General features: G+C 44.2%; 1 protein-coding gene across 10 annotated transcripts in view; it reads right to left on the bottom strand.

The window, feature by feature from the left end:
- LOC108258915 (mitogen-activated protein kinase kinase kinase kinase 4) overlaps positions 1-21,603 on the bottom strand; it is a 59,616-nt gene extending 38,013 nt beyond the window's left edge. For 9 of the 10 annotated variants that reach the window (XM_053676050.1, XM_053676049.1, XM_017457922.3 and 6 more), the window contains exons 1-2: positions 21,134-21,603; positions 20,729-20,794 (exon numbers count right to left, since the gene is read on the bottom strand). In XM_053676050.1, coding sequence (XP_053532025.1) covers positions 20,729-20,794; positions 21,134-21,190 — 123 coding nt within the window. In that variant the 5' untranslated portion in view covers positions 21,191-21,603. The remainder of the gene's footprint in view (positions 1-20,728; positions 20,795-21,133) is intronic. The other variant, XM_017457925.3, reaches the window with a different exon arrangement.
- Between the last annotated feature and the right edge of the window lie 2,806 nt (positions 21,604-24,409).

The following is a 24,409-nucleotide window of genomic DNA, read 5'->3' on the forward strand; positions in this document are numbered from 1 at the left end:
CGATGACCCGAGATCATGCTGCGAAAGCGAAAATATCGATTACACAGCTGCTAATAAGTAATTAGCCAAACATAGTGGAGAACCAGCATGCGTGCAAAAGCAGGGGCCTGTGCTTGAAGAAGCAGCCAGAAGCAGCCCACACCACACACACACCAGTTTAAGCTGGCACAATTCTATATATACACACACACACACACACACACACACACACACACACACACACACACACACACACACACACGTTCCCATACTCCTGCATGCTCCTCCACCCTCCTGAACACTAACCAGATGAGAGAGATCTCAAAGTAGAAAGAGCCAAGCACCACAAGACACGGGCACAATGCAAAGCTGACACACACCAACTAACACACTTTGGTCTACTTCTGACATCATCATAACCAGACCATGACCTGTAGTCTCCATCCAAGATCAGATCACTCCTAGTCTCGGTCTCAGACGCTCCACCTAGAGCTCGCGAACTGTGCGGTGACACTGGTCTCAAAGTCACTGGATGCATTTATATATATTTTAAAAAATAAATAAATAAAAACACACCACACACACACCAACCCAAAACCACCTCTTTTGTTAGAAACACCTGGAGTAAACACGGTCAAGACTCAAGCCTTTTGACCAATGTTGAAAAGTCCTTCCACTAAATAAATAAATAAATCAAACTAGCTTTACAAGGCTACATTTATCCTTGCTCTGAATTTCAGCTCCAAAGCATCTAGAACCAGACTAGGACTTTGAAAATGCTTTACACAACCAGCACGGCTCTCATCGGGTTTCGGTGGAGTCGCACTGAGAAGGGAGGACAAAGAAGGAGTGTTCTGGATTCTGTTCGGCTCCATGAAACAAAACAAAACAAAACAAAACAAAAAGCAGCAACACACTAAAGCAGGGAAGAAAATGCCCCAACACATGGCGGCAGGAAACGGAAATCATCTGAGCAGTAAGAAAAGCAGCGCCGGTGTTGTATTAGGTTTCTGTTCTTCAGTCCAGATATCCTGAATAAATCATACTTCAGCTGGAGTATACCATAATGGAGACCGGCTTACCATGATGCGGTTCAGTTTAGCAGCTCAAATCTCAAAAGGTAAAAGATTATATATCTCTCACACACACACACACACACACACACACACACACACACACACCCCATCACATACATTACAATGTAAAAGCCCTTGAGCAAGGCCCTTAACCCTCTCTGCTCCAGGGGCACTGTATCATAACTGCACTCTATGTGAAGAAAAGAATTTCACTGTGATGTAATGTATGTGACTAATAAAGACTAATTATATAATTATACTCACAAGTTTTTACACACACACACACACACACACACACACACACATATAGACGAGCAGTTGTGTTAATGTAAAGTGTTAGTCTGAAGTTTATATGTTTAACACCGTGGATTTTATGTTAAATGAACGAGAAACTGGCACAGATGTTTTTTCTGTCCAAGTGATTGATTTATGGGGGGGGGGGGGGGGGGGGGGGGTAGTCTCGTTTTAGACCGCCTTGGGTAGGCAATTAGAAACACACCACATAACAGGCTGCTTACTTCTCAATCCTTACGTTTATCTTTTATTGAAAAAAAGAGAGAAGCACGTCAAGTATGAGACTCGGTCTTGTCGCGAATGCTCTGCTGTTTGGTGTGTAGTCATGACAGACGTATCACCACGCCCATGGAAGAGATCTGATCTTAAATTCACTCATTCACCCATGGATACGACCGAGCCATCATGTACAACGATGTTGTATTAAAAGGAAGGCAGCTCGTGAGAAACACAGACAAGCTGGTGAGACCAGGATAAATGGAGAGCTCAGGAGCATTTGTTCGGTGACAGCTTGGGTATTGTCGGGGTTGAGCCCATCACACTGCACAGGGTGAACAGGGCCTCTGCTTCACTGCAACAGCAGCGTTGCTCTACACACAGCTGCTCAATCACCTGCCCCAAAGAGTCAGTGGCTGGGTCTCAAATCGTGTACTCGCAGTGCGATCGTGTTCACAGCGGAAATTCTGTTGAGATGTAGTGCGTTAATTCAAAATCCGCAGAGAAATGAAGTGCGACCCCTTGATACTTTAATAATAATAATAATAATAATAATAATAATAATAATAATAATAATAATAATAATAATAATAATTGCACTCTGTGGTTGTAGTCTGCACCGCCTGTTGGAAATGGAGGAGGAACCTGTCTAATCCAAAATGGCCGCAGACGTACCAAAAAGGGAAAGCTGCAACACCGGAAAAACACAATTAATGTTTATTAGGTGCGTCGAAAATTTCGTTTTCCCGAGTTAACTTTTTTTTTTTTTAAAGTTTAAAGTTCTTTCATCGTCATATCGGTCTACCTTGACACTTTGGTTTCCAACATTTCCCACAATGCCATTCGATTCCTGCTGACAGTGGCTCCAGTAGGATTTAACCCTCGCATCATGTCTAAATAACGGGAGCAACGCAGCAGTGCGTTCGTCCTTTAATCTGTCCAGCCTTCACATCCTTGAGCAGATCAGGCTCCAAAGCGTCGACTGTCATGACGATACCACCGCCAACGCCACAGATCATTAACTAGCCACGCAGAGTCTCTGCCATAACTCGGCAAGAGTGCGTCGCTGCACTGCGTTCAGAGACTTGGAGTTTCACCGTCTACACGTTCGATTTCTCTTTAATATGACAAAGAACGTTACCGGAAACGTGATCAAGAAAAGACGTCCTTGCTCTTTTGCTTCAGGAGCCAGCAACAAAAACGACCGATACGTTTGAAATTTCTCCTGTTACGTGACGTCAGCGTGGCACATCAACTTCTCACGGGAATAACGAAAATACAGCATCGACCAACGGATTAGCACCAGAACCTCAAAGCATCACAAACACTTCGATATAAACCCGTTTAATGTGTTTCAGGGCGGCGTTTTCGTTGAATTGCGCCATTTTGGGATTTCAAACCCGTGAGGTACCGCGTCTTGACGTGTCCTTTCCATTGGGCGCAAAACATCAGTGCAAAGTCCAGGTACTAGTCAGTCAAGTACACGATGGATAGTCTAACATGCATTCGCCTAGAGATCAGAACTTCGACGAGGAAAGCCCAAAGAAAACACCCCCCTCAACTCGGAATTCCTACTCTGGGTGTAACTCAACCCGGGGTGGCTTTCTCAACTACCAGTCCCTCCGACTTTAGAGAGCGAGGTCAGATCAACATGGCCGCACACCTTAAACGAAGCAGCACTTTATGCTGTACACACACACACACGCACGCACGGGTATTTGCTTTAGCTCAACCGACAACCAGAAATATTCGCTTGTTAAATCTGTAGCTTTGACTATAAAGTTCAGTGTTTGAAGGAGGAAAATACACAGGGTCTCAGAAAAGTCAGGAACCAATGGGAATATCTTGAGCAGGTACGTTCCGATATGCAGAACCTGCAAAAACCAGGTACAGCGGATGAGAAAAGACGCAGAGCGTACGGGGGAAACGTGTAGAGGATACGTTGTAAATAACGGATACCAAATATAATAAAAGACGTAGTTTTACTCTTTTTGGTTCCTGAATTTCCGGACACGCTGCTGGAATGTTTTTCCACCGCCACTTTGTGGCACGTCTGAACGGGGGTCGAGAACGACATCGCTCCGTGCCCCGGAGTCATTACTCACTTCCGAGGCAAGTCAGATGCAGCATAGGAATCCGAGGCAGAGCCAGGACTGGAGTGCAAACGCTGCGATTGTTCGAGAAAGAGGCGGGAATTCTGCATTGGGTGGGTTCACGCAAATCCTGCATACGCAAAAGCCAGGGGAAAAAAAAAAAACCTAACTAACTAAATTCAGTGCTAATGGTTGTCCGCGGAGGTGAATGAAATGGTTTTGCTGCTAAATAAATGACATCATAAGACCGTGTTCAGTCCTGGCATTAACGACAGTCTCTGATCATCTGAGTGGTAAACCAAGTGGAAACAGGGTCGACTGCATCATTTCCGGACGGAGAGAATCATGTGGCCAGACGACATTTGCAGTTTGGTCTCCATGTGTACCAAACATCATGAAAAGTCTGCTTCATCACGCATGTGGACAGCTACCTTCACTCTCCATCCATGCTGCTCCATACGTGTAGTTTCTTGGTTTGTCTAAAGGGTATTTTGCGTACGTTATATTAAATAAGAGATTTAATAAGCACGTACACGACCGGTCATCCGAGGTCCTCTCTCATATGGATGCTTTTCCTAACGGTTCTTAACATGAGCCATGTGCATACACGCAGTCGGAGCAATGCTTCAAAAAACAAACGGGGCGCTGGGCGAGTAAGTGGATGCAGATGGCAAGTAAACCGAGACTGGACAACACCGGTGACCGAACAAGCATTCTCCCAGTCACACGCGACGCACACCTGCAGTGAGCAGGGTCACGTGACGTGAAAGAGAAAGCAGAAACAGGACGAGCCCGGAGGAGTCTACAGGACTGGCTCAAGCCGTGGACAATAACGACGTGACTATTGATCGAGTAATGCGGCAGCGTGAAGCGGAATCACTGCTGCACTAAAACGTGTCGCAGCAACGTTAGGTCTGATGTGCGGTGGACCGTGAAGCTGACCGCGCCAGAAAGACTGCCGGTGTTCTTGGATGATCTGCAGAATCTTCCCCAAAACATCTAAAAGGCCCCTGCATGTATTTATTTACACGTGCACACATTTTCAAAACGAGCTTTTAGTCTGCATTTTGGCCACAGCATTCCGAGTGACTGAAAATGAAGCTTTTTCATACATTCGTTCATTTTATTTATTGATTGATCGATTGTCCGTGGTGAAGACATTAAAACGCCATTTTTCATTTGGACTCCGTTCATCGCGGCTGCTGACCGGATTATACGTCGCGGTTTCTTATTGGATAACGTGCTGGCAATTTCATTCCGCTTTTATTTTTATACACCCGGCAGCTGCGCCGGAACACAACGTGTACCGCTCTTAAACCCGCCGCCCCGATGGTAAAAACTGCAACGAATGAAGATTTTGGGTCTTGTTGACTTTCTATTTAAGCGCATCATCAATCACACGTACAAATCCTTCTGCTTGCCATTGTCTGGGGTAACATCTGAGGGGTGAAAAGTACATTTTCAAAAGATATCCGTGTACGTGTAGATGGGGCCCGAGAGGCTTAACGAACCACAGATGCAAACAGACCTAAATGAGTAATGGCATCATCATATTTGTCTGTTTTACACATGTACAATCACTAATGATGATGATTCTCCTCAAGCAGCATTGACAGCAAGTCAGAATCCTGCGCTGGTTCCAACACACACATTCTTCATCCGCTTGGCTGACTGCACTTGGATAAAGAGAATTCCAGGGATCTTTGATGTAGAGAATCTGCTATATAAGCAGCCCAAGGAGGTGACCTCTGCCCTCAGGCTGCTGGGCAAAACCTTGCAAAGCCTATCTATTGTCTAGGTGTCGATGACAGAATCTGGGAATCCAGTGGAAGAACTTGTTATTGATGTTGGGATTATCGAGAGCTCTTAGGGTTAGAAAACTGCTGGGTTTAAAGAGTAGGATTAAAGATGATAAAAAAAATAAAAAGTAAAAGAGCAGAGTAAACAAAGTGGGTTCAACCTCCCTGCCAATAAAGTTATCCAAAAGATAATGAAAGCTTGCTTTTCCTCATACGTTTGAGCTTTTAATAGCTCAGCCCGTTGAAAGACATAGTAGTGGAGGGTCACGTGACAATAACGACATTCGACTCAAAAGAGCATTGAAACTATGGCTCAAGAGTAAAGGCACAAACTGTCCTTTCACCCAAACTGTTTTTCATCATGTAAACTACTTATACAGACTGAAATAGAACCACACACACACACACACACACACCAGGACGGGTTAATTAAATGGTCTGCACTTATATAGCGCTTTTATCCAAAACGCTTTACACTGGTTCTCATTCACACACTCACACACCAGTGGTAGCTGATCTGCCATGCAAGGCGCTAGCTTGCCATCGGGAGCAACTTGGGGTTCAGTGTCTTGCCCAATGACACTTTGGTATGTAGAGTCATGTGGGCCGGGGATCGAACCGCCAACCCTACGATTAGTGGACAACCCGCTCTACCACCTGATCCACAGCCGCCCTCCTAAATATCCTAAATAAATAAATAAATAAAATCCTAAATAATTATAATCCTAAATAATTAGGATTTACTGTGGGTGAAGCTGTAAAGGAAATGGGAGCAGCATTACTACGACATGTAGGATTACTATGGTAACATTACACTGTGGTAGCAGCTTGATTTGTGAATGGGCAATATGCCTCAATGATGTAGTTAGTATAACAGGTTCGAGAAGCATGGGCAATGTTCTGCCTCACAGCAGGGGTGTCTGATTTTATCTGCAAAGTGTGGCTACAGGTTTTCATCCCAACCAAGTAGCAGGAGCCACATCCGATTCCACCAGTTAACCTTGACCTTCAACTGACTAGCAGTTACGGCTCATGCTTGGTTGGATAAACAGTATCGTTGCTTGTCGCTGGGGTGATGCCCTCAGTGGTGCATCATTCATACCGTTAGTGTGAATACTAGCACTTTAAGTGATACTAGCAAATCATGGGCATGCGAGCTCATGTATGTGTTCGAGGCATTCCTCCGCGCGTTCGGCTTCCCGAGTGACGCAGCACGAATGCTAGTTTGAAAAGATGCAGTGGCTGTGTTCATGTGCCTTGGAAGAAGCACATGCTAGCCTTCACCCTCTCAGGCTGGTGGCTAGTTAAGAGCCGACTACTGGGTGGGAATTGGTAAATAACCAAATTGGGAGAAAAATACAAAAGTAGTACATTCATTTATCATTTACATTTATGGCATTTGGCAGATATCCTTATCCGGAGCAACTTACATTTCACTTCATTTATACATCTGAGCAGTTGAAGGTTAAGGGCCTTGCTCATGGGCCCAGCAGTGGCAGCTTAGGATTTGATCTCACGACTTTCCGATCTGTCTTAAACACTGAGCTACTACTGCCCTATCCTTGAGGTCCCTTAAAACAGAAGGTACTGCAGAATAGACCTGGGCAACAAGCAGACAAAGATTAGTACCTTTAATTCCCGTCAGGCTTTTTGTTCCTCAGCTCACTACATGATTGTGGCATGTGGCCCATTTAAAAATCAAGGCAGCTAACATGGCGTGATGGTAACATAGTAATTCTACATGTTATGGGTGCATGATGGGAGCACTACTAACACTATCATTTCGCTAGAAAGAACATCCACCCGGTAAAGTGATTACAGGACCCTTTGGGGCTGCTAACAACCATCCGCTTTGGTAACGACGGTGTAACCGTGGCAACTTCAATATGGGGAATTTTTTGTCACCGACTTCAAAAGAGCCTGGAATTAAACTAAATGCAAACTGTGCAGCGAGGGGGTAATCATATCTGCAGAAAGCTGTAGTAAAAAAAAATCCCCACTCACGGAAAGTGTAAGAGCGCAATTATTAACCCGGTGGAGATGGAAAGAGAGCGAGGGAGATTTTTAAGGCTTTAAGAAGAGAGAGATCAGGGCTTTAGGACCTGCAGGGGGCTCATATGCGAAATCAGATTAGACCGTGTTAGCCAAACAGAGTGCCTCTATTCAGACAGTGTCATGGACAGTCTGGGTCTTTTTGCTCGTGACACCAATTATGGTGTAGGAAAGTGTGGGTTGGGGGCGAAGATACGATGAAGTCAAGAGACAAGGACAACAGAAACAGCGTTAGGTGATTTTATACATGAATACATGAATTTGTGTGTTTGGCGGGCTTAGAAACTATTCAAGGGGTTAGACGAGACATCCCCCTCCCTACTGCCCCAGCACCTCAATGCTTTTGTTCATCCTTTCCATTCTCTCTCCAGGACCATGCTGGCACTGGGCCAGCGAAATGTGTGGAGTCTGATAACGCCTTGGTCAATCTGACAGTTGCCTATCAGCTGAAAGGATGACACATTCAATACCCAGCCACTTTACCCGTAAGGTCACGGGGGTGAGTTAACCTCTGCCACTTAAGCCGATTCTGTCAGCCTCCCACCTTCAACACAATGAAGACAGAACCCCCTTTGTTCCTCTAACAGAAGAGTCCTGCCATCCAAAGACAAGAAGTTTGATACTTTATCCCTCAAAATGAGCAGTCAAAAAAAAGGTACAATAATTTAAGATATGTAGAAGCAGAGCCACAAGTTCTTCTGACTGTTTTTAAACCAAAGTGGCTGAGAAAATAGCAAAAAGGGCCTTATTTAGAGAAGGAGAAAGCTGAGCAAAAAGAAATGTGCCTGTGGCCCACCACTCCCTCCAGCACACTAACCCACAATTCAGTTTCCATTGAGCTAAATATAGCACTTAACCACAGTAAGGGCCGTTAACTCTAAGTGCTAGGCGTACGACTTGAATATAAGACACTTAATCAAAAGAAAACCTGTTGACCCATCGAAAGCCATCTTTATATTTGCACTCCTGGTTACCGTAAAACTGGTCCACCAATAGGTGTAACCGTACGCATCTTGTTCAAAAAAAAAAAACAACAAAAAAACACACTGATACAGAGTCTGCGACTGAAACCGCAACCTCAGGTTTCACTTCCTCAGCTCAACAAACATACAGCACACCCAGTGTGGAAAACGCCACAGATGCTAAAACAGGCGGCCTCGCATACACCGTGAATGTATGTATTCCTAAAATATAAAGACGGGCGGTATCGCGTGTTTATAAGGCACGGACTTGGCTTAAAAATAGTCAAGTCTGCAATTAAGGAATGCAGCGTTTAAAAGAACCCTCACAACATGAGTCACGGCAATCCTCAAAAACCTTTGAATGTCAAAAATAGACAACTTGGCCACGGCCATATGGCCACCATGCGCAAGCCTCCACTTTTTTTTTTTTAATATGTCTCGTATTCATGCTTAGCATGCAACACTTGATAAGCACCAGGTTTCAGAAGCATCGGTGCTCATCCTACCACTTCTGCTTTCCTATAAATCCCAAGCACATTACCTTTTACTCGGAAAGTCAACGCTAAACAATGGCGATGAGCATACACACTACGCAGAGTCGAACTACCGGGGAAACAGCTGCGGCGACTGGGACACCTAGCGTAGTTCCTCGCAAGTTATCACGAGGTCACGTGGAAAGAAAGTGCTTCAGTAGCACGTTGACCAAGAAGTGATCTGGTTGACGGTAAAACATGCTTTGCTTGGTGAATTAAACATCGTGCACAGAAGACAGACCGCTGCCATACAGCTCTCCCGCTTACAAAACGCAGCCACCTCACGGCTGAACGCTTCAAAAGTAAATAAATACACTAGCCTGAATCAACATTTTACCTGCGATGTGAAAAGAGACCACCAAAGCTCATCGTGCACAAACACAACGGTCGTAAACCCCGTTCGTGTTCCTTTAGTCTGCATTATGCACTTGACAGGGAAGTGACGGGGACAGCGCTTGCTAGTTCAGCAGTTAACGCATTGCGCTACAAGTCAGAGGGTTGAGAGTTCAAATCCAGGCTCCTGCAAACCGTCAAAGCAAGAAAGCTAACCCTTATCTGCTCGGTCGTGCCCGGTCTAAATTGTAAGTCGCTTTGGATAAAAGAATCACTCAAATGAGATCAAAGTATTAAAAAATAAATAAATAAATAAAAATTATAAAAGGGGGTGTGGGAGCGGGTCAGCTAGTAATTTAATGAATTGTGCTCCCATGGATTAGGAGAGAAAGAAACGGCAAAAAGAGTGTTTGAAACCCGAATGTCCCCAAAAAACATTGTGTGGAATTTGCGTCACCTTCTGATATTGGGCGTCACGGTAAACGTGAATGCTTGCACCGGTGCAAATACTATTCATGAAACACCGCTTGTTAACATCCCAAGGTTTCGGAATGTCGAAAACGGACATAGGTTCCCCGTTCCTCCTTCTGAGAGTGTCTCTGCAGGCTCAGAGTCAGGTGAACCCCTTGCTAGGACACACCGTGGGTCCATATGGCCCGTCCTGGTATTAGACCGCATTAGACAGCTTGCACTAAGAGGATGTGTTCATCCACTGCCAGCAGAGCACCACAGGCAGACTCCAAGCTGTGCTTCTGCAGCATCTCTGTGAGAAATGCAATTTGGATCAGTTTTTTGTTCCCCCCCCATTTCTCAATGAGTGTGGTAGAGAGCTGTAGTGAAACAGTGCAAAAGAACAGGGGGAAAGAAAAAGAAACAAAAAGAAAGGTGGTCCAGTTGGCCATCGCTTATTTTTAAGTCAGGGTGTCGAAACAGATCACCAAACGAACGGAATCCTGCTCAAAATGGTCATTACGCATATGCACTCTGTGGGGGAACGCGGCGAAGCTGTCTGGTGGCAGACTGCAGGTGCTTTAGACGCAAGCTTGCAGCCATTTGCATCATCTCTCATGGCTCAGCAGATCAGTCATTAAGGTTGTTAAGTTGGGCCACTTGAGCAAATCTCTCAGGAGACATACAGATGTCCGTATAAAGCTGTGCATAACTAGCACATAAGCAGCTTGAGCACCACTGCTGACTGCCGGTTTCCTTTAGAACCCACTCTATATTTTCATTACTAGTTTTGAAATCTCTTAATAGTATAGCACCCTCATACATCTCTGAATGATTAAGATAAAAGAGAAACTAAGTCAGTTTTATGTCTACAGTAGAAACATGGATATAAAAAATAAAAATAAAGAAGGGGGATGCAGATGGAGTCTGCTACATGGAGGTCAACATAAAAAAAAGAGTAGGCCTATAACCTGCGCAGGCTATAGATAATGTAGCCGGCCAATACCTTTTGAAAGCTTCAGGTCTGCCGCGAAGATGATTCATCACATTTTCCTCTTTCTTTTAATGGATTTACATTTCCATGGCCGGTCATACTTGTCGAAAAGGGCCGCATGTTTGGATGACCGATACCGCGCATAGAAAATTAGCCATTTCGTCATCCATCTCCTTTTCACAAAAGGCCTTGTTGTAATGCATTTAATCCAAAGCTGATAGCCAGTTACGGCTCCCGCTGGGACGATATGATTATTGAGGTGGATCGAGTGGATTAGGACGGTCTCGAGCGTTTTGAGTATCTGGCTTTTGCATCACAGCTGTGTAGCAAATCATATCGTTATAGCTGGTAGCAGGGTGTCCTTCGCTCATTCGATGAAAAGCTCGCTTTACGCCCTGAACCTGGCTAAAAATGTTCATTCTGCGTTATGCTTGTACTCTGTAAGTATGGTGCATCTCACAGATCACAATCTGCACCTTTCCACGAGAAAGCGTTGAAGAGAAGCCGGCAGTTCTGATGCCACGAGGCTTGAAAATGGCTGCCACAGTAGAATGAAATGGGAAATGAATAGACACCATGTCTCACCTGCCACAGAGATGACTAGCTTCAATGGGCAAAGAAAAGAGGAAAACAATTAGGCTTTTTCTCTTAACCCATGGGCTGCCAAGTGACCTGCCTCCTTCTGCACAGTACTAGCCAAATATAGCAGGCAACAAGCCTGGTTCATTAGTTACCATGGGACCAAACAAGTAAACAGTAGCCAAAAGGGTTTGTCACACACTGAATAGGGAGCCAGTGCCAAAATGTAGCGCTTACAAAAGCAAAGCTGGAGAAGCAGGCCAGTAGAGCGTACAGATGCATGCACGGTCAAATTCCACCGTAGCTGGTTACAGCTGAACAAAAAAAAAAAAAAAAAAAAAAAAAAAAAAAAAACACACAAGGGGCCTTAAGGGGAGATTCTGAAATGGTGGATAATACGAGGAATACATGGAGAGACAAATGGAAAAATGTCTGAGGCGATTATTGTTGTAGCGTTATATACAAAATACAGCTCTGCACTTCGCTCCCTTCGAGGTCTAGCATGGCTCGGCTAGACCCGCCATCCCACAAAGGAACAAGACAGACGCGTATCGTCTCTCTGTCCTGCCAGTCTGGTGGTGGAATGAACTTCGCTTGGTGGTCTGAACAGCTGAGTCATTGGCGGTCTTCAAACCAAGACTACACACCAACTAAAAATCCGTTGACTGGCGTGTTCTCTTCTTGCTGTACCAACTTCCCCTTCACAGGGTTTTAGCTTGATGGTATTCTTAGACCTTGATCTGTTGAACTAGCATAAAATGTGTCTTTGATAAAGACTACAAAATCACTTCTGGGGGGGGGGGGGGGGGGGGGGGGGGGGGGATGCAGTACTGTTTGAGAATATAAGTGTTTAACATTTTCCATGAGAAAGCGTTGAAGAGAAGCCGGCAGTTCTGATGCCACGAGGCTTTAAAATGGCTGCCACTTCCACTATAAGATATCCCTTGAACTGGGTGCAACAAGAGAAGGATTTACAGTAAATAAATAGGTGAGAAATCTATAATGACCGCATCGGCACTGCCTTCTTCCAGCACAAAAATACAGCCGGTCTCACGCCAAATCCAAATCCTGGAGCCTGTGAAAGTTTCAACAAACAATTGTTGTATTCCCCCAAGAAGAAGGAGTCATGGAGTGTACAGACTGGGAGCACGTGGACTCTGTTTGACCCTGGATGCTGGCAATGAAACTTGGTACCGTTACAGGAGGTGTGACTGGTTGATGGCAGAATCCTCGCCCTCTGTTGGGCATTCTCCACGCTGAGCAGGAGTGGGCCGAGCTATTTAAGGCAAGTCTGGCACCCCTTAGTAAGAACGCACCGTGTAACACCATCCCACCTCTGGCACGGTCAATACAGCCACACTTTCGGTTTCATTCACGTGAATGCAGTAGCAAAGCAAACATAGCAGTACGATAGTGAATAGCGAAAAAGGATATAAGAGGAGGATGGAGAGCTGACAGGAAAGACCGTCACTAACCGTGGAGGATGGGTGGATGGATGGTCTTATGAGATTAAGTGAAGGAACATTAAAGAAAACCCAGCTGGGACCCAACAAACGATGCAAAGCCTTGCACTCAAGTCCAAAGACTACAGCGAAGTCCAGGCCAGAGGGGGAATTAGTTTACTATATATGGCCATTATTGGTGGAATTGTTCTGGCTCGCTCTCGTACACCGCACATCTCAGGAATTTCGTGTCTTGTAGTTCGAGGCGGTTTTAGAAAGGCGGCCACCTGAGGATTTCAATTCTTGAATGCCAGCTGGCACAGTGGCAGAGTGATAAAAACCTCAAATAGATCCCACAAAGCTCTGCTCAGAAGCTGCTCGTCCTCTACAAGGCATTAAGCGTCTCAGACTGCATCAGTAATGCCTTTTAAGGCTACTGTTTAAAAAAAAACAAAAAATTCAACCTCTTATTCGCACACATTCAGTTTGGTGGCATTTGCGCGCAGGCAACCACCTCATACACGCCCCTAAAGCGCAGAGACTTGGTGAGCCTACAGAAGAAAAATAGGAGAGACAACTGTCTGAGTGAATGTCAAATTGTCCGATTATATAACTGGACTCCAGGATAAAAGATTCCACGATGCCAATGCCAGACAACGGTTTTAGGAGAACAGGAAGTGACGGATGAATGCAGTCAAACGCGTTTTGCTCAATAACGCACAGTGCGGATTGCGATACTGTTGTAACAATCCCATATTTATGGTGTGTAGAAGACGATATTTGATACACACTACACCAAACGGTTTACCGTTCTTCATTACAGCCAGACCCACACGTGTAGGCTTTTAGCTCGACATGTGATTTGTTGTCGGACACTGGGGTGTTCGTCAGGACTGTCAGTCGATCAGATATGTTCAGAGACCGTGCAGTCAGGAGCTGCTGCGTCACAAAAAAGGGAATAGGAAGCCGGGTAAGAGACGAACGATTGTTGAACACAAGGAGAAGAGAGGGAAATTGCTTGGTTTAGATGAGAAAATTCACAGCGACAGATCTCTGGGAACGAACAGAATGGGCTGCTATAAAACCCAGATGTATTATCAAGTTGAAAAACCCCTATGTTAACTTCATGCCTACATCTAGGGCTGCACGATTATGGCCAAAAATAATAAAATCACGATTATTTGGATCAATATTGATCGTCACGATTATTCATCGACTTCAGGGACAACATATTTTTAACTGCCTAAAATATAGTACCTAAAATATAGCATAAGTAAAAATAAAAATGCCATCAACCAAACGAAAAGAATTCAGGCGAATGCAGAAAAGGCAATAACAGCGATTACAGGAAGAGAGACCAGGCCAAATCACCCAATAGAGAGGTGACGCCATTTTGTACCGGAACCCGGAAGTTAGCATCACACCGGTTCCCTCGACAAAAACCCAGTAGGATTTTCCCATAGGCTTTTGGATTATTGCAATAATAATAATAATAATAATAATAATAATAATAATCTCTGTGACCAACAAGTGTTTACAACACTAAAACGTTTTGTCAATCAATACAATTTTCACAAATGAACTCAACTTTCTTGAAGTTTGAAGCTTAAATGCAATCGCCAGAAATAAACAGCTAACCGTACGCTATAAATGAACTACACCACGGTCGCTCGACGTCACCAAGCTTCCCACAACTTTCCCAAACTTGATTCTAAAACATCTTCCATAATACGGATTTACTCTGTGGATGAATCTTCATCCAGGTGTCATGTTTGGGAACGGTGCACAGCACACCTGAACCGGTTTATCTGCAGACTTTTCCTGTTCGGCGTGATTTACGTTTAACGTCCCCGACAACGTATGTAGTCCCATTTACATGTCAGCGTCATGATTTCCCCTGGCACAGGCGCCGCTAAAACGCTAACCCGGTTCCAGGTTTCGGCGTACAAAATGACGTCGTCCCTGCGCCACTCTATGGTGACTGTAAGATCAGTAAGCGCTTGATTTGATCTGCAGCGGAGTTTTCTACGAGCGGAGGACGAACCTTAAACGTCAATATCGCAGTCGATCACGTTCATGTAATCGTGGGCGGTCAAAATCGTAATCGCGATCAAGAGCCAATTAATTGCGCGGCCCTACCTACATCACATCATTAGTTAATTCTAGTCGGTCAGCCTTCACCACACAGGAACAGAGGCGCCAACAAGAAAATCCTAGCAGGCAGAGAGAACTACATTTTACCACAAATATCCTCAGTGGACAAGACGGGTATTTCCCACCGCGCCAGATGTGCACCGAACAAAAACAAAAAAAACAGCAGGTCACATGCATAGTGACCGCTACTTAATAATACGCAGCGCCACCAGCAGAAACCACAGTCCTGCCTTCTTGTTTTCTATTAGCTCATAAGACCAAAAAAAAGGTAACCACCATCAGAAGCGAATACATTTTTCACATCCTGCTGCCGTTCTTCTTCAGTTAATTCAGTTTTCAGACAAAATAACTGTATTCACGTTTGGTGCGGCCCTCTGCTTTATCTGCAAGAAGAGTCTCCAGAGGTCCAAAGGTCATAAATGTTTAGGGGGAAAAAAAAGAAAAAAAAAAGGAAAAAAGAAAAGAAAAAAAAAAAGTGGCCTGGGGTTTGAATCCTGGTCATGCCAGAGTCATCCATGGAGCCACGTGAGCAAAACTGGCTGTGTTCTCTGAGTGGGAGGGAAGGCATATTCTCTCTCCCGTGTCAATCACAGCGACACTAGCCAATCGTTGACATCTGTGAGCTTATGTATGTGACAGAGTGCAGATAGTCCTGTGACACAGCATGAGCAGCCGCTGGAAAAGATGTGGTCGGCTGACTTTGTGTGTCTTGGAGGAAGCGAGCTTTGGCCTTCGCCCTGCCCAGTCGGTAGCCTTCGTACGATAAGTGAGATAACTGATAGAGCGGGCTGGTGGGCGGGAATTGTGGAGAAATTCACAGAAGTTTGCATCCCCACGGTTTCTGGGTTATATATATATAAATAAATAAATAAATAAATAAATGCATCCACCTTGTGTGACTGAAGGAACATGTGAGACCTGAGAGACTTAAGTTCTTGCTGATGTCTTCGTTTTGTCCTCAGGGTATACAAACTTTTGCATTCAGAATTACAGTATGGCTCAAAGCCTGCACTAGTAACACACAATCACTACATGACAAAACTCGACTATAAAAGAAAAAGGACTTTCGAGTTGCTGCGCTTGAGCCTCAAACTCTCCGAAGAGATTATCAGTTAAACAGCCGCTTTCAGAATAACGTCTGGGCCCATGTGCCGTGCTAATGCCGGGGTGGTGTCTCGGTGCTTTCATTCCAAACACACTCGTTCCTTCTCCGTGTGAAAAGAGAAGCGGTCTAAACAGCCCACAGAAAGCCAAACAAAACCACCTTTGTAATAAAGCAGTTAGAGCTCTTAGTGACACGACGACAGCTGCTGCCTCCAGCGTCAGACCCGGCCTGCTCATTCGTCACTCTGCTAAACAAGACGAGCAAACTGGCCAATCAGAGGGCTGGATACAAAAGCAAAGCGATTGTACATGCAGCGCACACACTGTTGATAAGGGGGGGAAAAAAACCGACAAGACATTTGGTTGGGGCAAGCCACATGGCAGTGTATCAAAGGTTTGAATATTCAACAGGGAGTAAAGCAAAAAGAGCGCCATTGAGCAGAATGTTAGCGAGGAAACACCGAGCATATTATGAGCTGACATCCAGCCTATAAAACCCTCATCTCTGCCTACGTCAGACAAACACAATTCGATTTTGTTCTGCATACTTGTGCATTGTACAACAACAACAAAAGCTTTACCAATACTGCATAGTGTTGAGGAAGAAAAAAAAAAAAAAACTGTCAAGTGAACTTTGCGGCAGGGCGGCGTTAAAAACACAATAAAACGCCAACTCTGTGTTCAGCGGGCCAGTGGGCCCCGGCACTGAAAAACGGCTGCGCCGTAATCCGAAACGACGGGCCGATTTTATTCTATTCTCAAAAACGGAGCTAAACATGGCCCTTTTACCTTCATATCAAATGTCCACGTGTCAAACATAACCGATCTCCACTAAAACCCAAAACACCATCTGTTCGCATATAAGATGGCAAACATGCAAGTTTTCTTTAGCGAGCAACAACGCATTTAGCCTGGGAAAACGTGTCGATTAATCACACGGCTAGAAAACTCAGTACGAGCTCATGTAGCGAAATAGTACAACTGGATAACCATCTACACTACTTCATTATAAACCTGAAAGCATTAAGACATTAATACACCACAGCGCTGTTTCATAGTAAATGGTCTGCACTTATATAGATATAGCGCTTTTTTTTTTTTTTTTTAACCTTAGCGGTTCTACAAAGCGCTTTACACTGGTTCTCATTCACCCATTCACACACACACTAATGGTAGCGGAGCTGCCATGCAAGGCGCTAACTTGCCATCGGGAGCAACTTGGGGTTCAGTGTCTCGCACAAGGACACGCCGGCATGTGAGGTCATGTGGGTCGGGAATCGAACCGCCAACCCTACAATTAGTGGACAACCCGCTCTACCACCATGCACGATTCTGATTAGTCAGGTGGTGTCGATTCATTTTCCACAACAGATGCGCCGACGATAGTTCAGCAACGAGATAAAAATCACAGCTATATATTAACGCTGGCGTTCTGATACGTCATCACTTCTAGTCAGTCCCTTCAGGATTTCGCGATCGCAGAATTGGATGCAAAATCCAACAAACGCCGCGGTATTCTGACGAGTTCGCAATTCGTGGCCAAGACGTGTCATGTGACGTCGTCATCACAACGAGCATTCGGCTCAAGCCCTCTTCCATTCACGTGCGTCAAACGCGAGAACAGCTAAAAGGTCTCATTTTCCAGCAAAGCCACAGCAAAATAAAGCCGCAACAATCCCCCAAAAAAAATTTTTAATCGTAAAATCCCGTACGGACAGGTGTGTTAGACGTGCTACGTAATCTAAACACGTTTAAAACCATGTTATTTAAATAAAGGGAAAAAAAAACTACAGAGACTAATCTTTGATTATGGTGAAACTTTTTTGAAAGGAGACGTTTATGCAACATTTATGGAAGGAGTCTCCGGTGTCAGTGATTTGCTTTCTGACACAAAGGGTTCAGTACAGAGGAGTTTGTGCTGTGGTGTTTTTTTTAATGCTATTAAAACCAAGTGAGGGCGGCGAGGGAAGCGTTTACATGCTGTTATAACTTTTCACCGAGGTCCCACATACATTCATTGTAGCAATAAATGGACAAAAAAAAAAAAAAAAATGTATGAGGTGTCATTTGTTTATTAAATTAAAATTCGTAAGCATTGGTGAATTGCTGTGGTATATTATTATGGGTCACTGTGGAACGTTACTGGAAAATAGTCAACTTAATTACATTGCGTCACACCACAACACACCTTCATTAATTATTTTCCTGAACGGTACGCCCAGTCATGTCTACTTTCTGTACATAATGGATGGCATTTAATTTAAAAAAAAAAATTTTTGGGAGTATCATATCACAATATACAATGTGATGTAATTTAACTGACAAACGTCCTCAAAACAGAAGTTTGACGAAACTTTTTTTCATGCCTACAAACACAGAAGACTGAGGGGTTTTCTTTTTAAATTGCGTCAAATCAACGGCATGCATTCACTACCATTTCATTTGTAATTATTCAAAAGTACACACACACACACACACACAAATAAACAGCACAGCATACCAACGATATCTCAAAAGTGTATCGCGTAATCATCCATCGCGATATCGATATAATATGGATATATCGCCCAGCCCTATCCTAGAGTAAAGGAAGCAAAACTCGAGTGCGCTTGTAAACTTCAGCAAGTTCGCTAGCGCGTTAAAAAGTTCTTGGTCTATCCTCGTGAAAACGTTCCAGCCCTTTCCCAGACTCTCTTTTTTTATGTTCGGTTTTCTCTCCAAATGCTGTCTTCGTTAACTATACGGCGAAAAGCGATACGCCCGAACCCTAATCTCCGTTTGTGCAGGAAATAAGGAAACGTCTAAACACGGCACGTTCGCCATCGCGAGTCGGACTTTGACACCGTCGACACCCAGAAACAAGTGGCCTAACATGTACTGCTGGATCAAGCGTAAAGGAAAGCGTCACCTCTACTGACCTGCAGTTTAACGTACTGAACGCGCGCGAGTGTTCGCTTTGCTTGCTTTAAGCAGAGAAATGAGCATGAGGAGTGTGCAGTGAACACACCTGCGACGTGTAGCTGGCTGAATACGCAGGAGTGTATTACAGCAGCGCAGCAGAGCCCATAGCAAAGAATTCAGAGGGCGGTCGTGAGCAGTTACACGGGACTAGTATTTATGTTTTGCATAATTAATGTTAAATGACCTGATTTAAAACGCCACTATAGTCTATTACCACGGCAAAAAAAAAAACTGCAAAAGTTTAACAAAAAAATAGTCCAGTGATCGATATGCCTCGCCCTGACTTCCTGTTTCAATGGAAATTACGTCAACACATCGAATAACGCTGTGTGTTTCAAGGCACTTCATGAGCACTTTAATAATAAATGGATAAAAAAATATTTATTTAATTAAGAAATTAATTATATAATCCTTATTTATTTAACATTAATGGAAGGAGTCTCCAGCGTCAAGCGCTTTGCCCAAGTAAGTCTTCCGTCATGGGAAAGACTTCAGAATAGAGGACTTTGCACATTCCAGTTTATCAGAAACCTGAAAAGCTGCGGGTTTTTGTCTTAACTTCGAGAGAGAGAGAGAGAGACACACACACACACACACACACACACACACACACACACACACACACACACAGACAGAGAGACCCACACAGCTGGGGGGGAAAAACCCCAAACAATAGAAACACTCATAGAATTCGTAATAATTTTAATGAAAATAATGGGAATTTTATTGGTGCTAATGGAAGCTGTATTGGCCCATGTGAATCTCTACTGGTAATCCGTTGCCTTCTACTGGTGGCATATCATGTCTAATGGATCCCATTAAGGACCAATGGTTCTCATGCTTAACAGCTGATGATTTGTAATTGGAAACCATGAGTATTCCTGTAATGTTTTCTATAGTGTTTTTTTTTCTTCCTCACAGCAAGGATGGATCCCATGCTAAGAACCAATGTTTGAGCTCCTACTTATTTTCACGTCACTTCCTGTTGCGTGTTTCGCTCGACGAGCGCTCACTGCCAGAGTACATCAATACAGAGAGTACATCAATATTCCTAAAAATAAATGTTTTTTTTTTTTCTATAATAAACGGGACACTAAAAATGTCACAGCCCAAGGCAGTCGGGACAAACTTCCTTTTCCTTCCCTTGCTCACTTCAAAAGCGGAAGTGGCGTCATCTCCCATGCACGCGCAGACAGACGGAGAGCGTGCGCTGCACGTTTGAGAGCCCGTTAGCTTTGTTTCTTTCCCCGTCTCTCTCTCCGCACAACAAACAAACAAACAAACAAAAACAAACAAACCACAAAAAGTTGTATGATTGTAAACTAAACGAGAAATAAACGCACGCTTGCACCAAGGTGACACCTGAGAGTTTTGGGTCCAGTCCAGGCGTGTGGACGGAAGAGGAAACCTCCAGCTGGAGACAAAAGACAAAGCCAGACACCGAGTCACATTGTCTGAAGTGGACTCCGAGCCAGTTCGGTCACTAACTCTGAAGTGTACCCGCAGTGAAAGTCACCTTCTTACAGCCTACAAAACACACCATTAGACCTGCTCTCTCACTAAAACACGCCTTTTGTCCACAACAGCTCCACCCTAACCGTTTTAAAAAACACGAGCTACAATTAGAACACGCTCAGAATAATAACAATTAAAACCACCACACTGAAACGCGCTAACACTAATTATTTAATATTTAATGATTCCAACCTTGTATACTTGTCCATAGGTGCCATTTCCGACCACTTCCACTAATTCGAAGATTCCAGCAGGGTCCTTGAGGAGAAAACAAACAAACAAACAAACAAACAAACAAACACAATGTAAACTGTGGAAACATTATTATCATTGTTGTTGTTGTTATTAAGTGAGACTGAAATAAAAGGATAAAAGCAGCTGTTGCGCTTCATTTCCAAAAACACACAAACAAGCTAAGGGTTTTTCAAACAAAGGAAAAAAAGAGAGAGAGCGCGCGCGAGAGAGATGAACTCTGAGACTGAAAATAAAGCTTTCTACGGTGTGTGCTCGGTGTAGTTTACACGGGAAGGAAAGAAACATGAAGTGTTCCGAGCTTTAAAGGAGTTTAAAGTGGCTGTATGGACACTGAATACTCACCCGCAATGACGACAGGTCGATATCGACTAGACTTTTAGCCGGAGAGTCGTTCGCCATCTTCTCAAGAATATAAACACAATGTCTGGTCTTCACTCTGAAGCGAGCCCGTGGCTGCACGCGGTCTTTTCTGATCAAAATATGACTGCCACGAGGAAGCAAACGGCTGATTCCGGTGCCGTTTAGGTGAGAAACACACACGGTTACTCCATGTTGAGGTGGCAGAGCGATTGTGCATGAAAGAAACAAACACACACACAGGAAGCCGGTCCGCTGATTCACACCGAGGGAAGGGCAGGGCTTAGTCAAGACAACGCGACCGGGAACTGCGCGAATTACTCACAAAAGAGTCGCAGGTTTGACCTAAGATTAAAACATCGAATCAAATATAAGTGTAAAACAATCGTTTCACTCAAAAATACATATAGTCACGAGAGTGGCGCTCGCGCTCTGAGACGCGCGCACGTGCGTTCTGGGTAATCAGCAGGGTGGTCGAAATTAAAGGGCGTGGCCAAAGAAAACAATCGGATTACAGTTGAGCTACAGTGTGCTAATAAATCACTCAGTCTGACACATCCGCCTGTTTAACTCACTGGTACGTTCGTGATGGCCGCTGGCTCGGCTCCAGGCTTGCATTGTGTACCGGGTTAGAAATGCAGAATTAACGACAGAGATTGTAATTATATCGAGTCCTGGAGGAAGAGTAAAAAAGATTGGCCATGACGTCATAGATACTCCACATAATTGAAGTCTAGTCGTAACAGCGAGAAGCATATCGTGGTTGATATGATGATTTGTGTAAGGAGATGTTTGTTTGACGTTGACGGAAGGAGTCTCCAGTGCTAGCAATTGGAACGTTTTAAGCCGTACTCCTCTAAGCATGTTCTCCTCATGCTTCAGGGGTTTCCTCTGGGTACTCCGGTTTCCTCTCGGTACTCCGGTTCTCTCCGGGTACTCTGGTTTCCTCCCCCAGTCCAAAAGACATGCATTGTAGGCTGATTGGCATTTCCCAAATGTGAATGGGTTGTGCCACCCTGTGCCCAGAGTTCCCTAGGATGAGCTCAAGGCTCCCCACAACCCTATGTAGGATAAGTGGTATGGAAAATGGATGGTATAAGTTGGCAAATTACTGTGATATAAGAGGAATAAAACACATAGGAAAAGAAACCACTTCGGGCTCCACTTCACCCAACCTGTATCACATCAATCCCTCATGCATTATTTTCCTATAACAGTACACCCTGTTGTGTTTTTAGTTTTTAGAATTAGCCAATGTGTGATCTGATCCCATCCTAACCCTAACCCTAGGAGTTTTGCACGTTCTTCCCATGCCAGCGTGGGTTTCCTCTGGGTTCTCCAGTTTCTTCCCATCTCTCAAAAACATGCCGGTAGATGTTAATGCGTGTGCCTTGCGAAGGACTGCCATCCCATCCATAGTGTATTCCCACCTCATGCCCAGTGCTCCCGGGATAGGCTCCGGATCCAACGTAACCCTGACCTATTTTAAAGTGGTTACTGAAGTTGAATGAATGATGAGGACTGTCATGTAGGGATCTTGCTTCATGTACAGTCTGAGCACCCATGTTGGGGTATGTCAGTCAGACCGTACTATGTGAGTATATAATTGATCCGTATCCATGTCCATGCAAGATGGACAATTAAATAACAAGATTTATGAGCTCTGCATTTAACATAAATAGTTGAAGGATTTCAAGGATCAATATCTCGTTTGTAAGACTGTACATGTTGAAAATTTGATGCCATGCCATGCTTCTCAGTGTTAAGTCTTGCTTTGAACATAATGGACAGTGGTATCAGTGACAAAGCTATTAGATACCATTCTGTAACTGGTTAATGGCTTCTAATTAGACCAAACTATTTACGTGCTCGTAGTGTAGCTAGGTAGCTTTAGGGGCATTAAAATAACTAAGGAATATTCTGTTCATGCTTCTGTTTTGAATTAAACCCACCGTGTTGTAGATTGTATATTAAATATGTTGTGCTATTTTAAGGTTGTGTGCCAGTTAACATTAGCTAAATTCTTTCCAAATAGGAACCACCTTCTTATCCTGTGTAGCTAAATCCAACATTGTGGATGCATCACTCCAAGGATATGTGGGTTCAATGTACACGTTACACCTGAGTACAGTCCAGTATGGTGATTTCCCATTCCAGCACACCTAATAAACCTTTTAAATAACTGGTGTCTGTGTCTTTGAGCAGTCCATTATACTTCCCCCTGTACTGGAATTGATGATTCCTATTGGGTCCAATAAAGGTCCAATCAAATCAAATGCTTTTACTCTGAGCGCAAGTGGGTAGAATCTGAAGACAAACACCCAGAAAGGAGTCATGCCCCTCCCCCAGTGAGGTGATGGTCCCAGATCAATCTGGAGGCTATTTGCCAACACGACGAATCAGCATGAAGTTTGGTCCCCTTCCCAGATGGCTATTCAATTTCGCAGTAGTGTATGTCATGGGGAGCTTTTTGTCCAGACGTTTCATTCTGGCTGGCTGAACCAATGACGGTTACAAATACAGCAAGGTGATCTCACTCAGTCGATGCCAGAGGTGTCCATCTGTTGTGCTAGACATCCAGCATCCCTTGATGACGTTGCCTAAACTAACATCCTTTCTAAATCATATCATCATCATTAACTCAGTCGTTCAGTCACCTTCAGGAGCCAGTTTTTCCTGGTCATGTTTACAGTGGATCCGGAGCCTAGCTCAAAGACACTGGGCACAAGACCAGAACGCACCCTGACAGTCCATTGCAGTGGTCATTAACTGATGAGACGAATTTATCGCTTAAGCAGGGAGATTACCAGTCCAAACTTAAGCCAAGAAAGTGATTGTTTATCTGCAGTAGTATCAGCTCATGCCCCTCATTTACATATCCCTCATCAAGCTTAAATTGTCAACTGGACAAAATTGTATATGTGACATCGAAAGACCTAGTGGGTAGTGGGTGGCACCTCACAACCACATGGTCCTGGGTTCGATCTTGGTTTTTGTGCTCGGGTTACTGTCTGTATAGAGTTTCGCATGTCCTGCACGTGTTCCTGTGGGTTTCCTCTGGGTCCTCTGGTTTCCTCCAGCCTCCCAAAAACCTGCAGAGCGGGGGATTAGCTATGCTAGGTGTAAACAAGCGTGTGAATGGTTGCTTGTGATGGACTAGTGTCCCATCTGAGGTCAATTCTCCTGTCTTTAGCACTGCAAAAAATGACATTTTAGCAAGTGGAAATTCCTTGAATATAGTCAAATACATGTAGTATTTCC

This window comes from Ictalurus punctatus, chromosome 26 (assembly GCF_001660625.3).
Source record: "Ictalurus punctatus breed USDA103 chromosome 26, Coco_2.0, whole genome shotgun sequence".
NCBI lineage: Eukaryota > Metazoa > Chordata > Actinopteri > Siluriformes > Ictaluridae > Ictalurus > Ictalurus punctatus.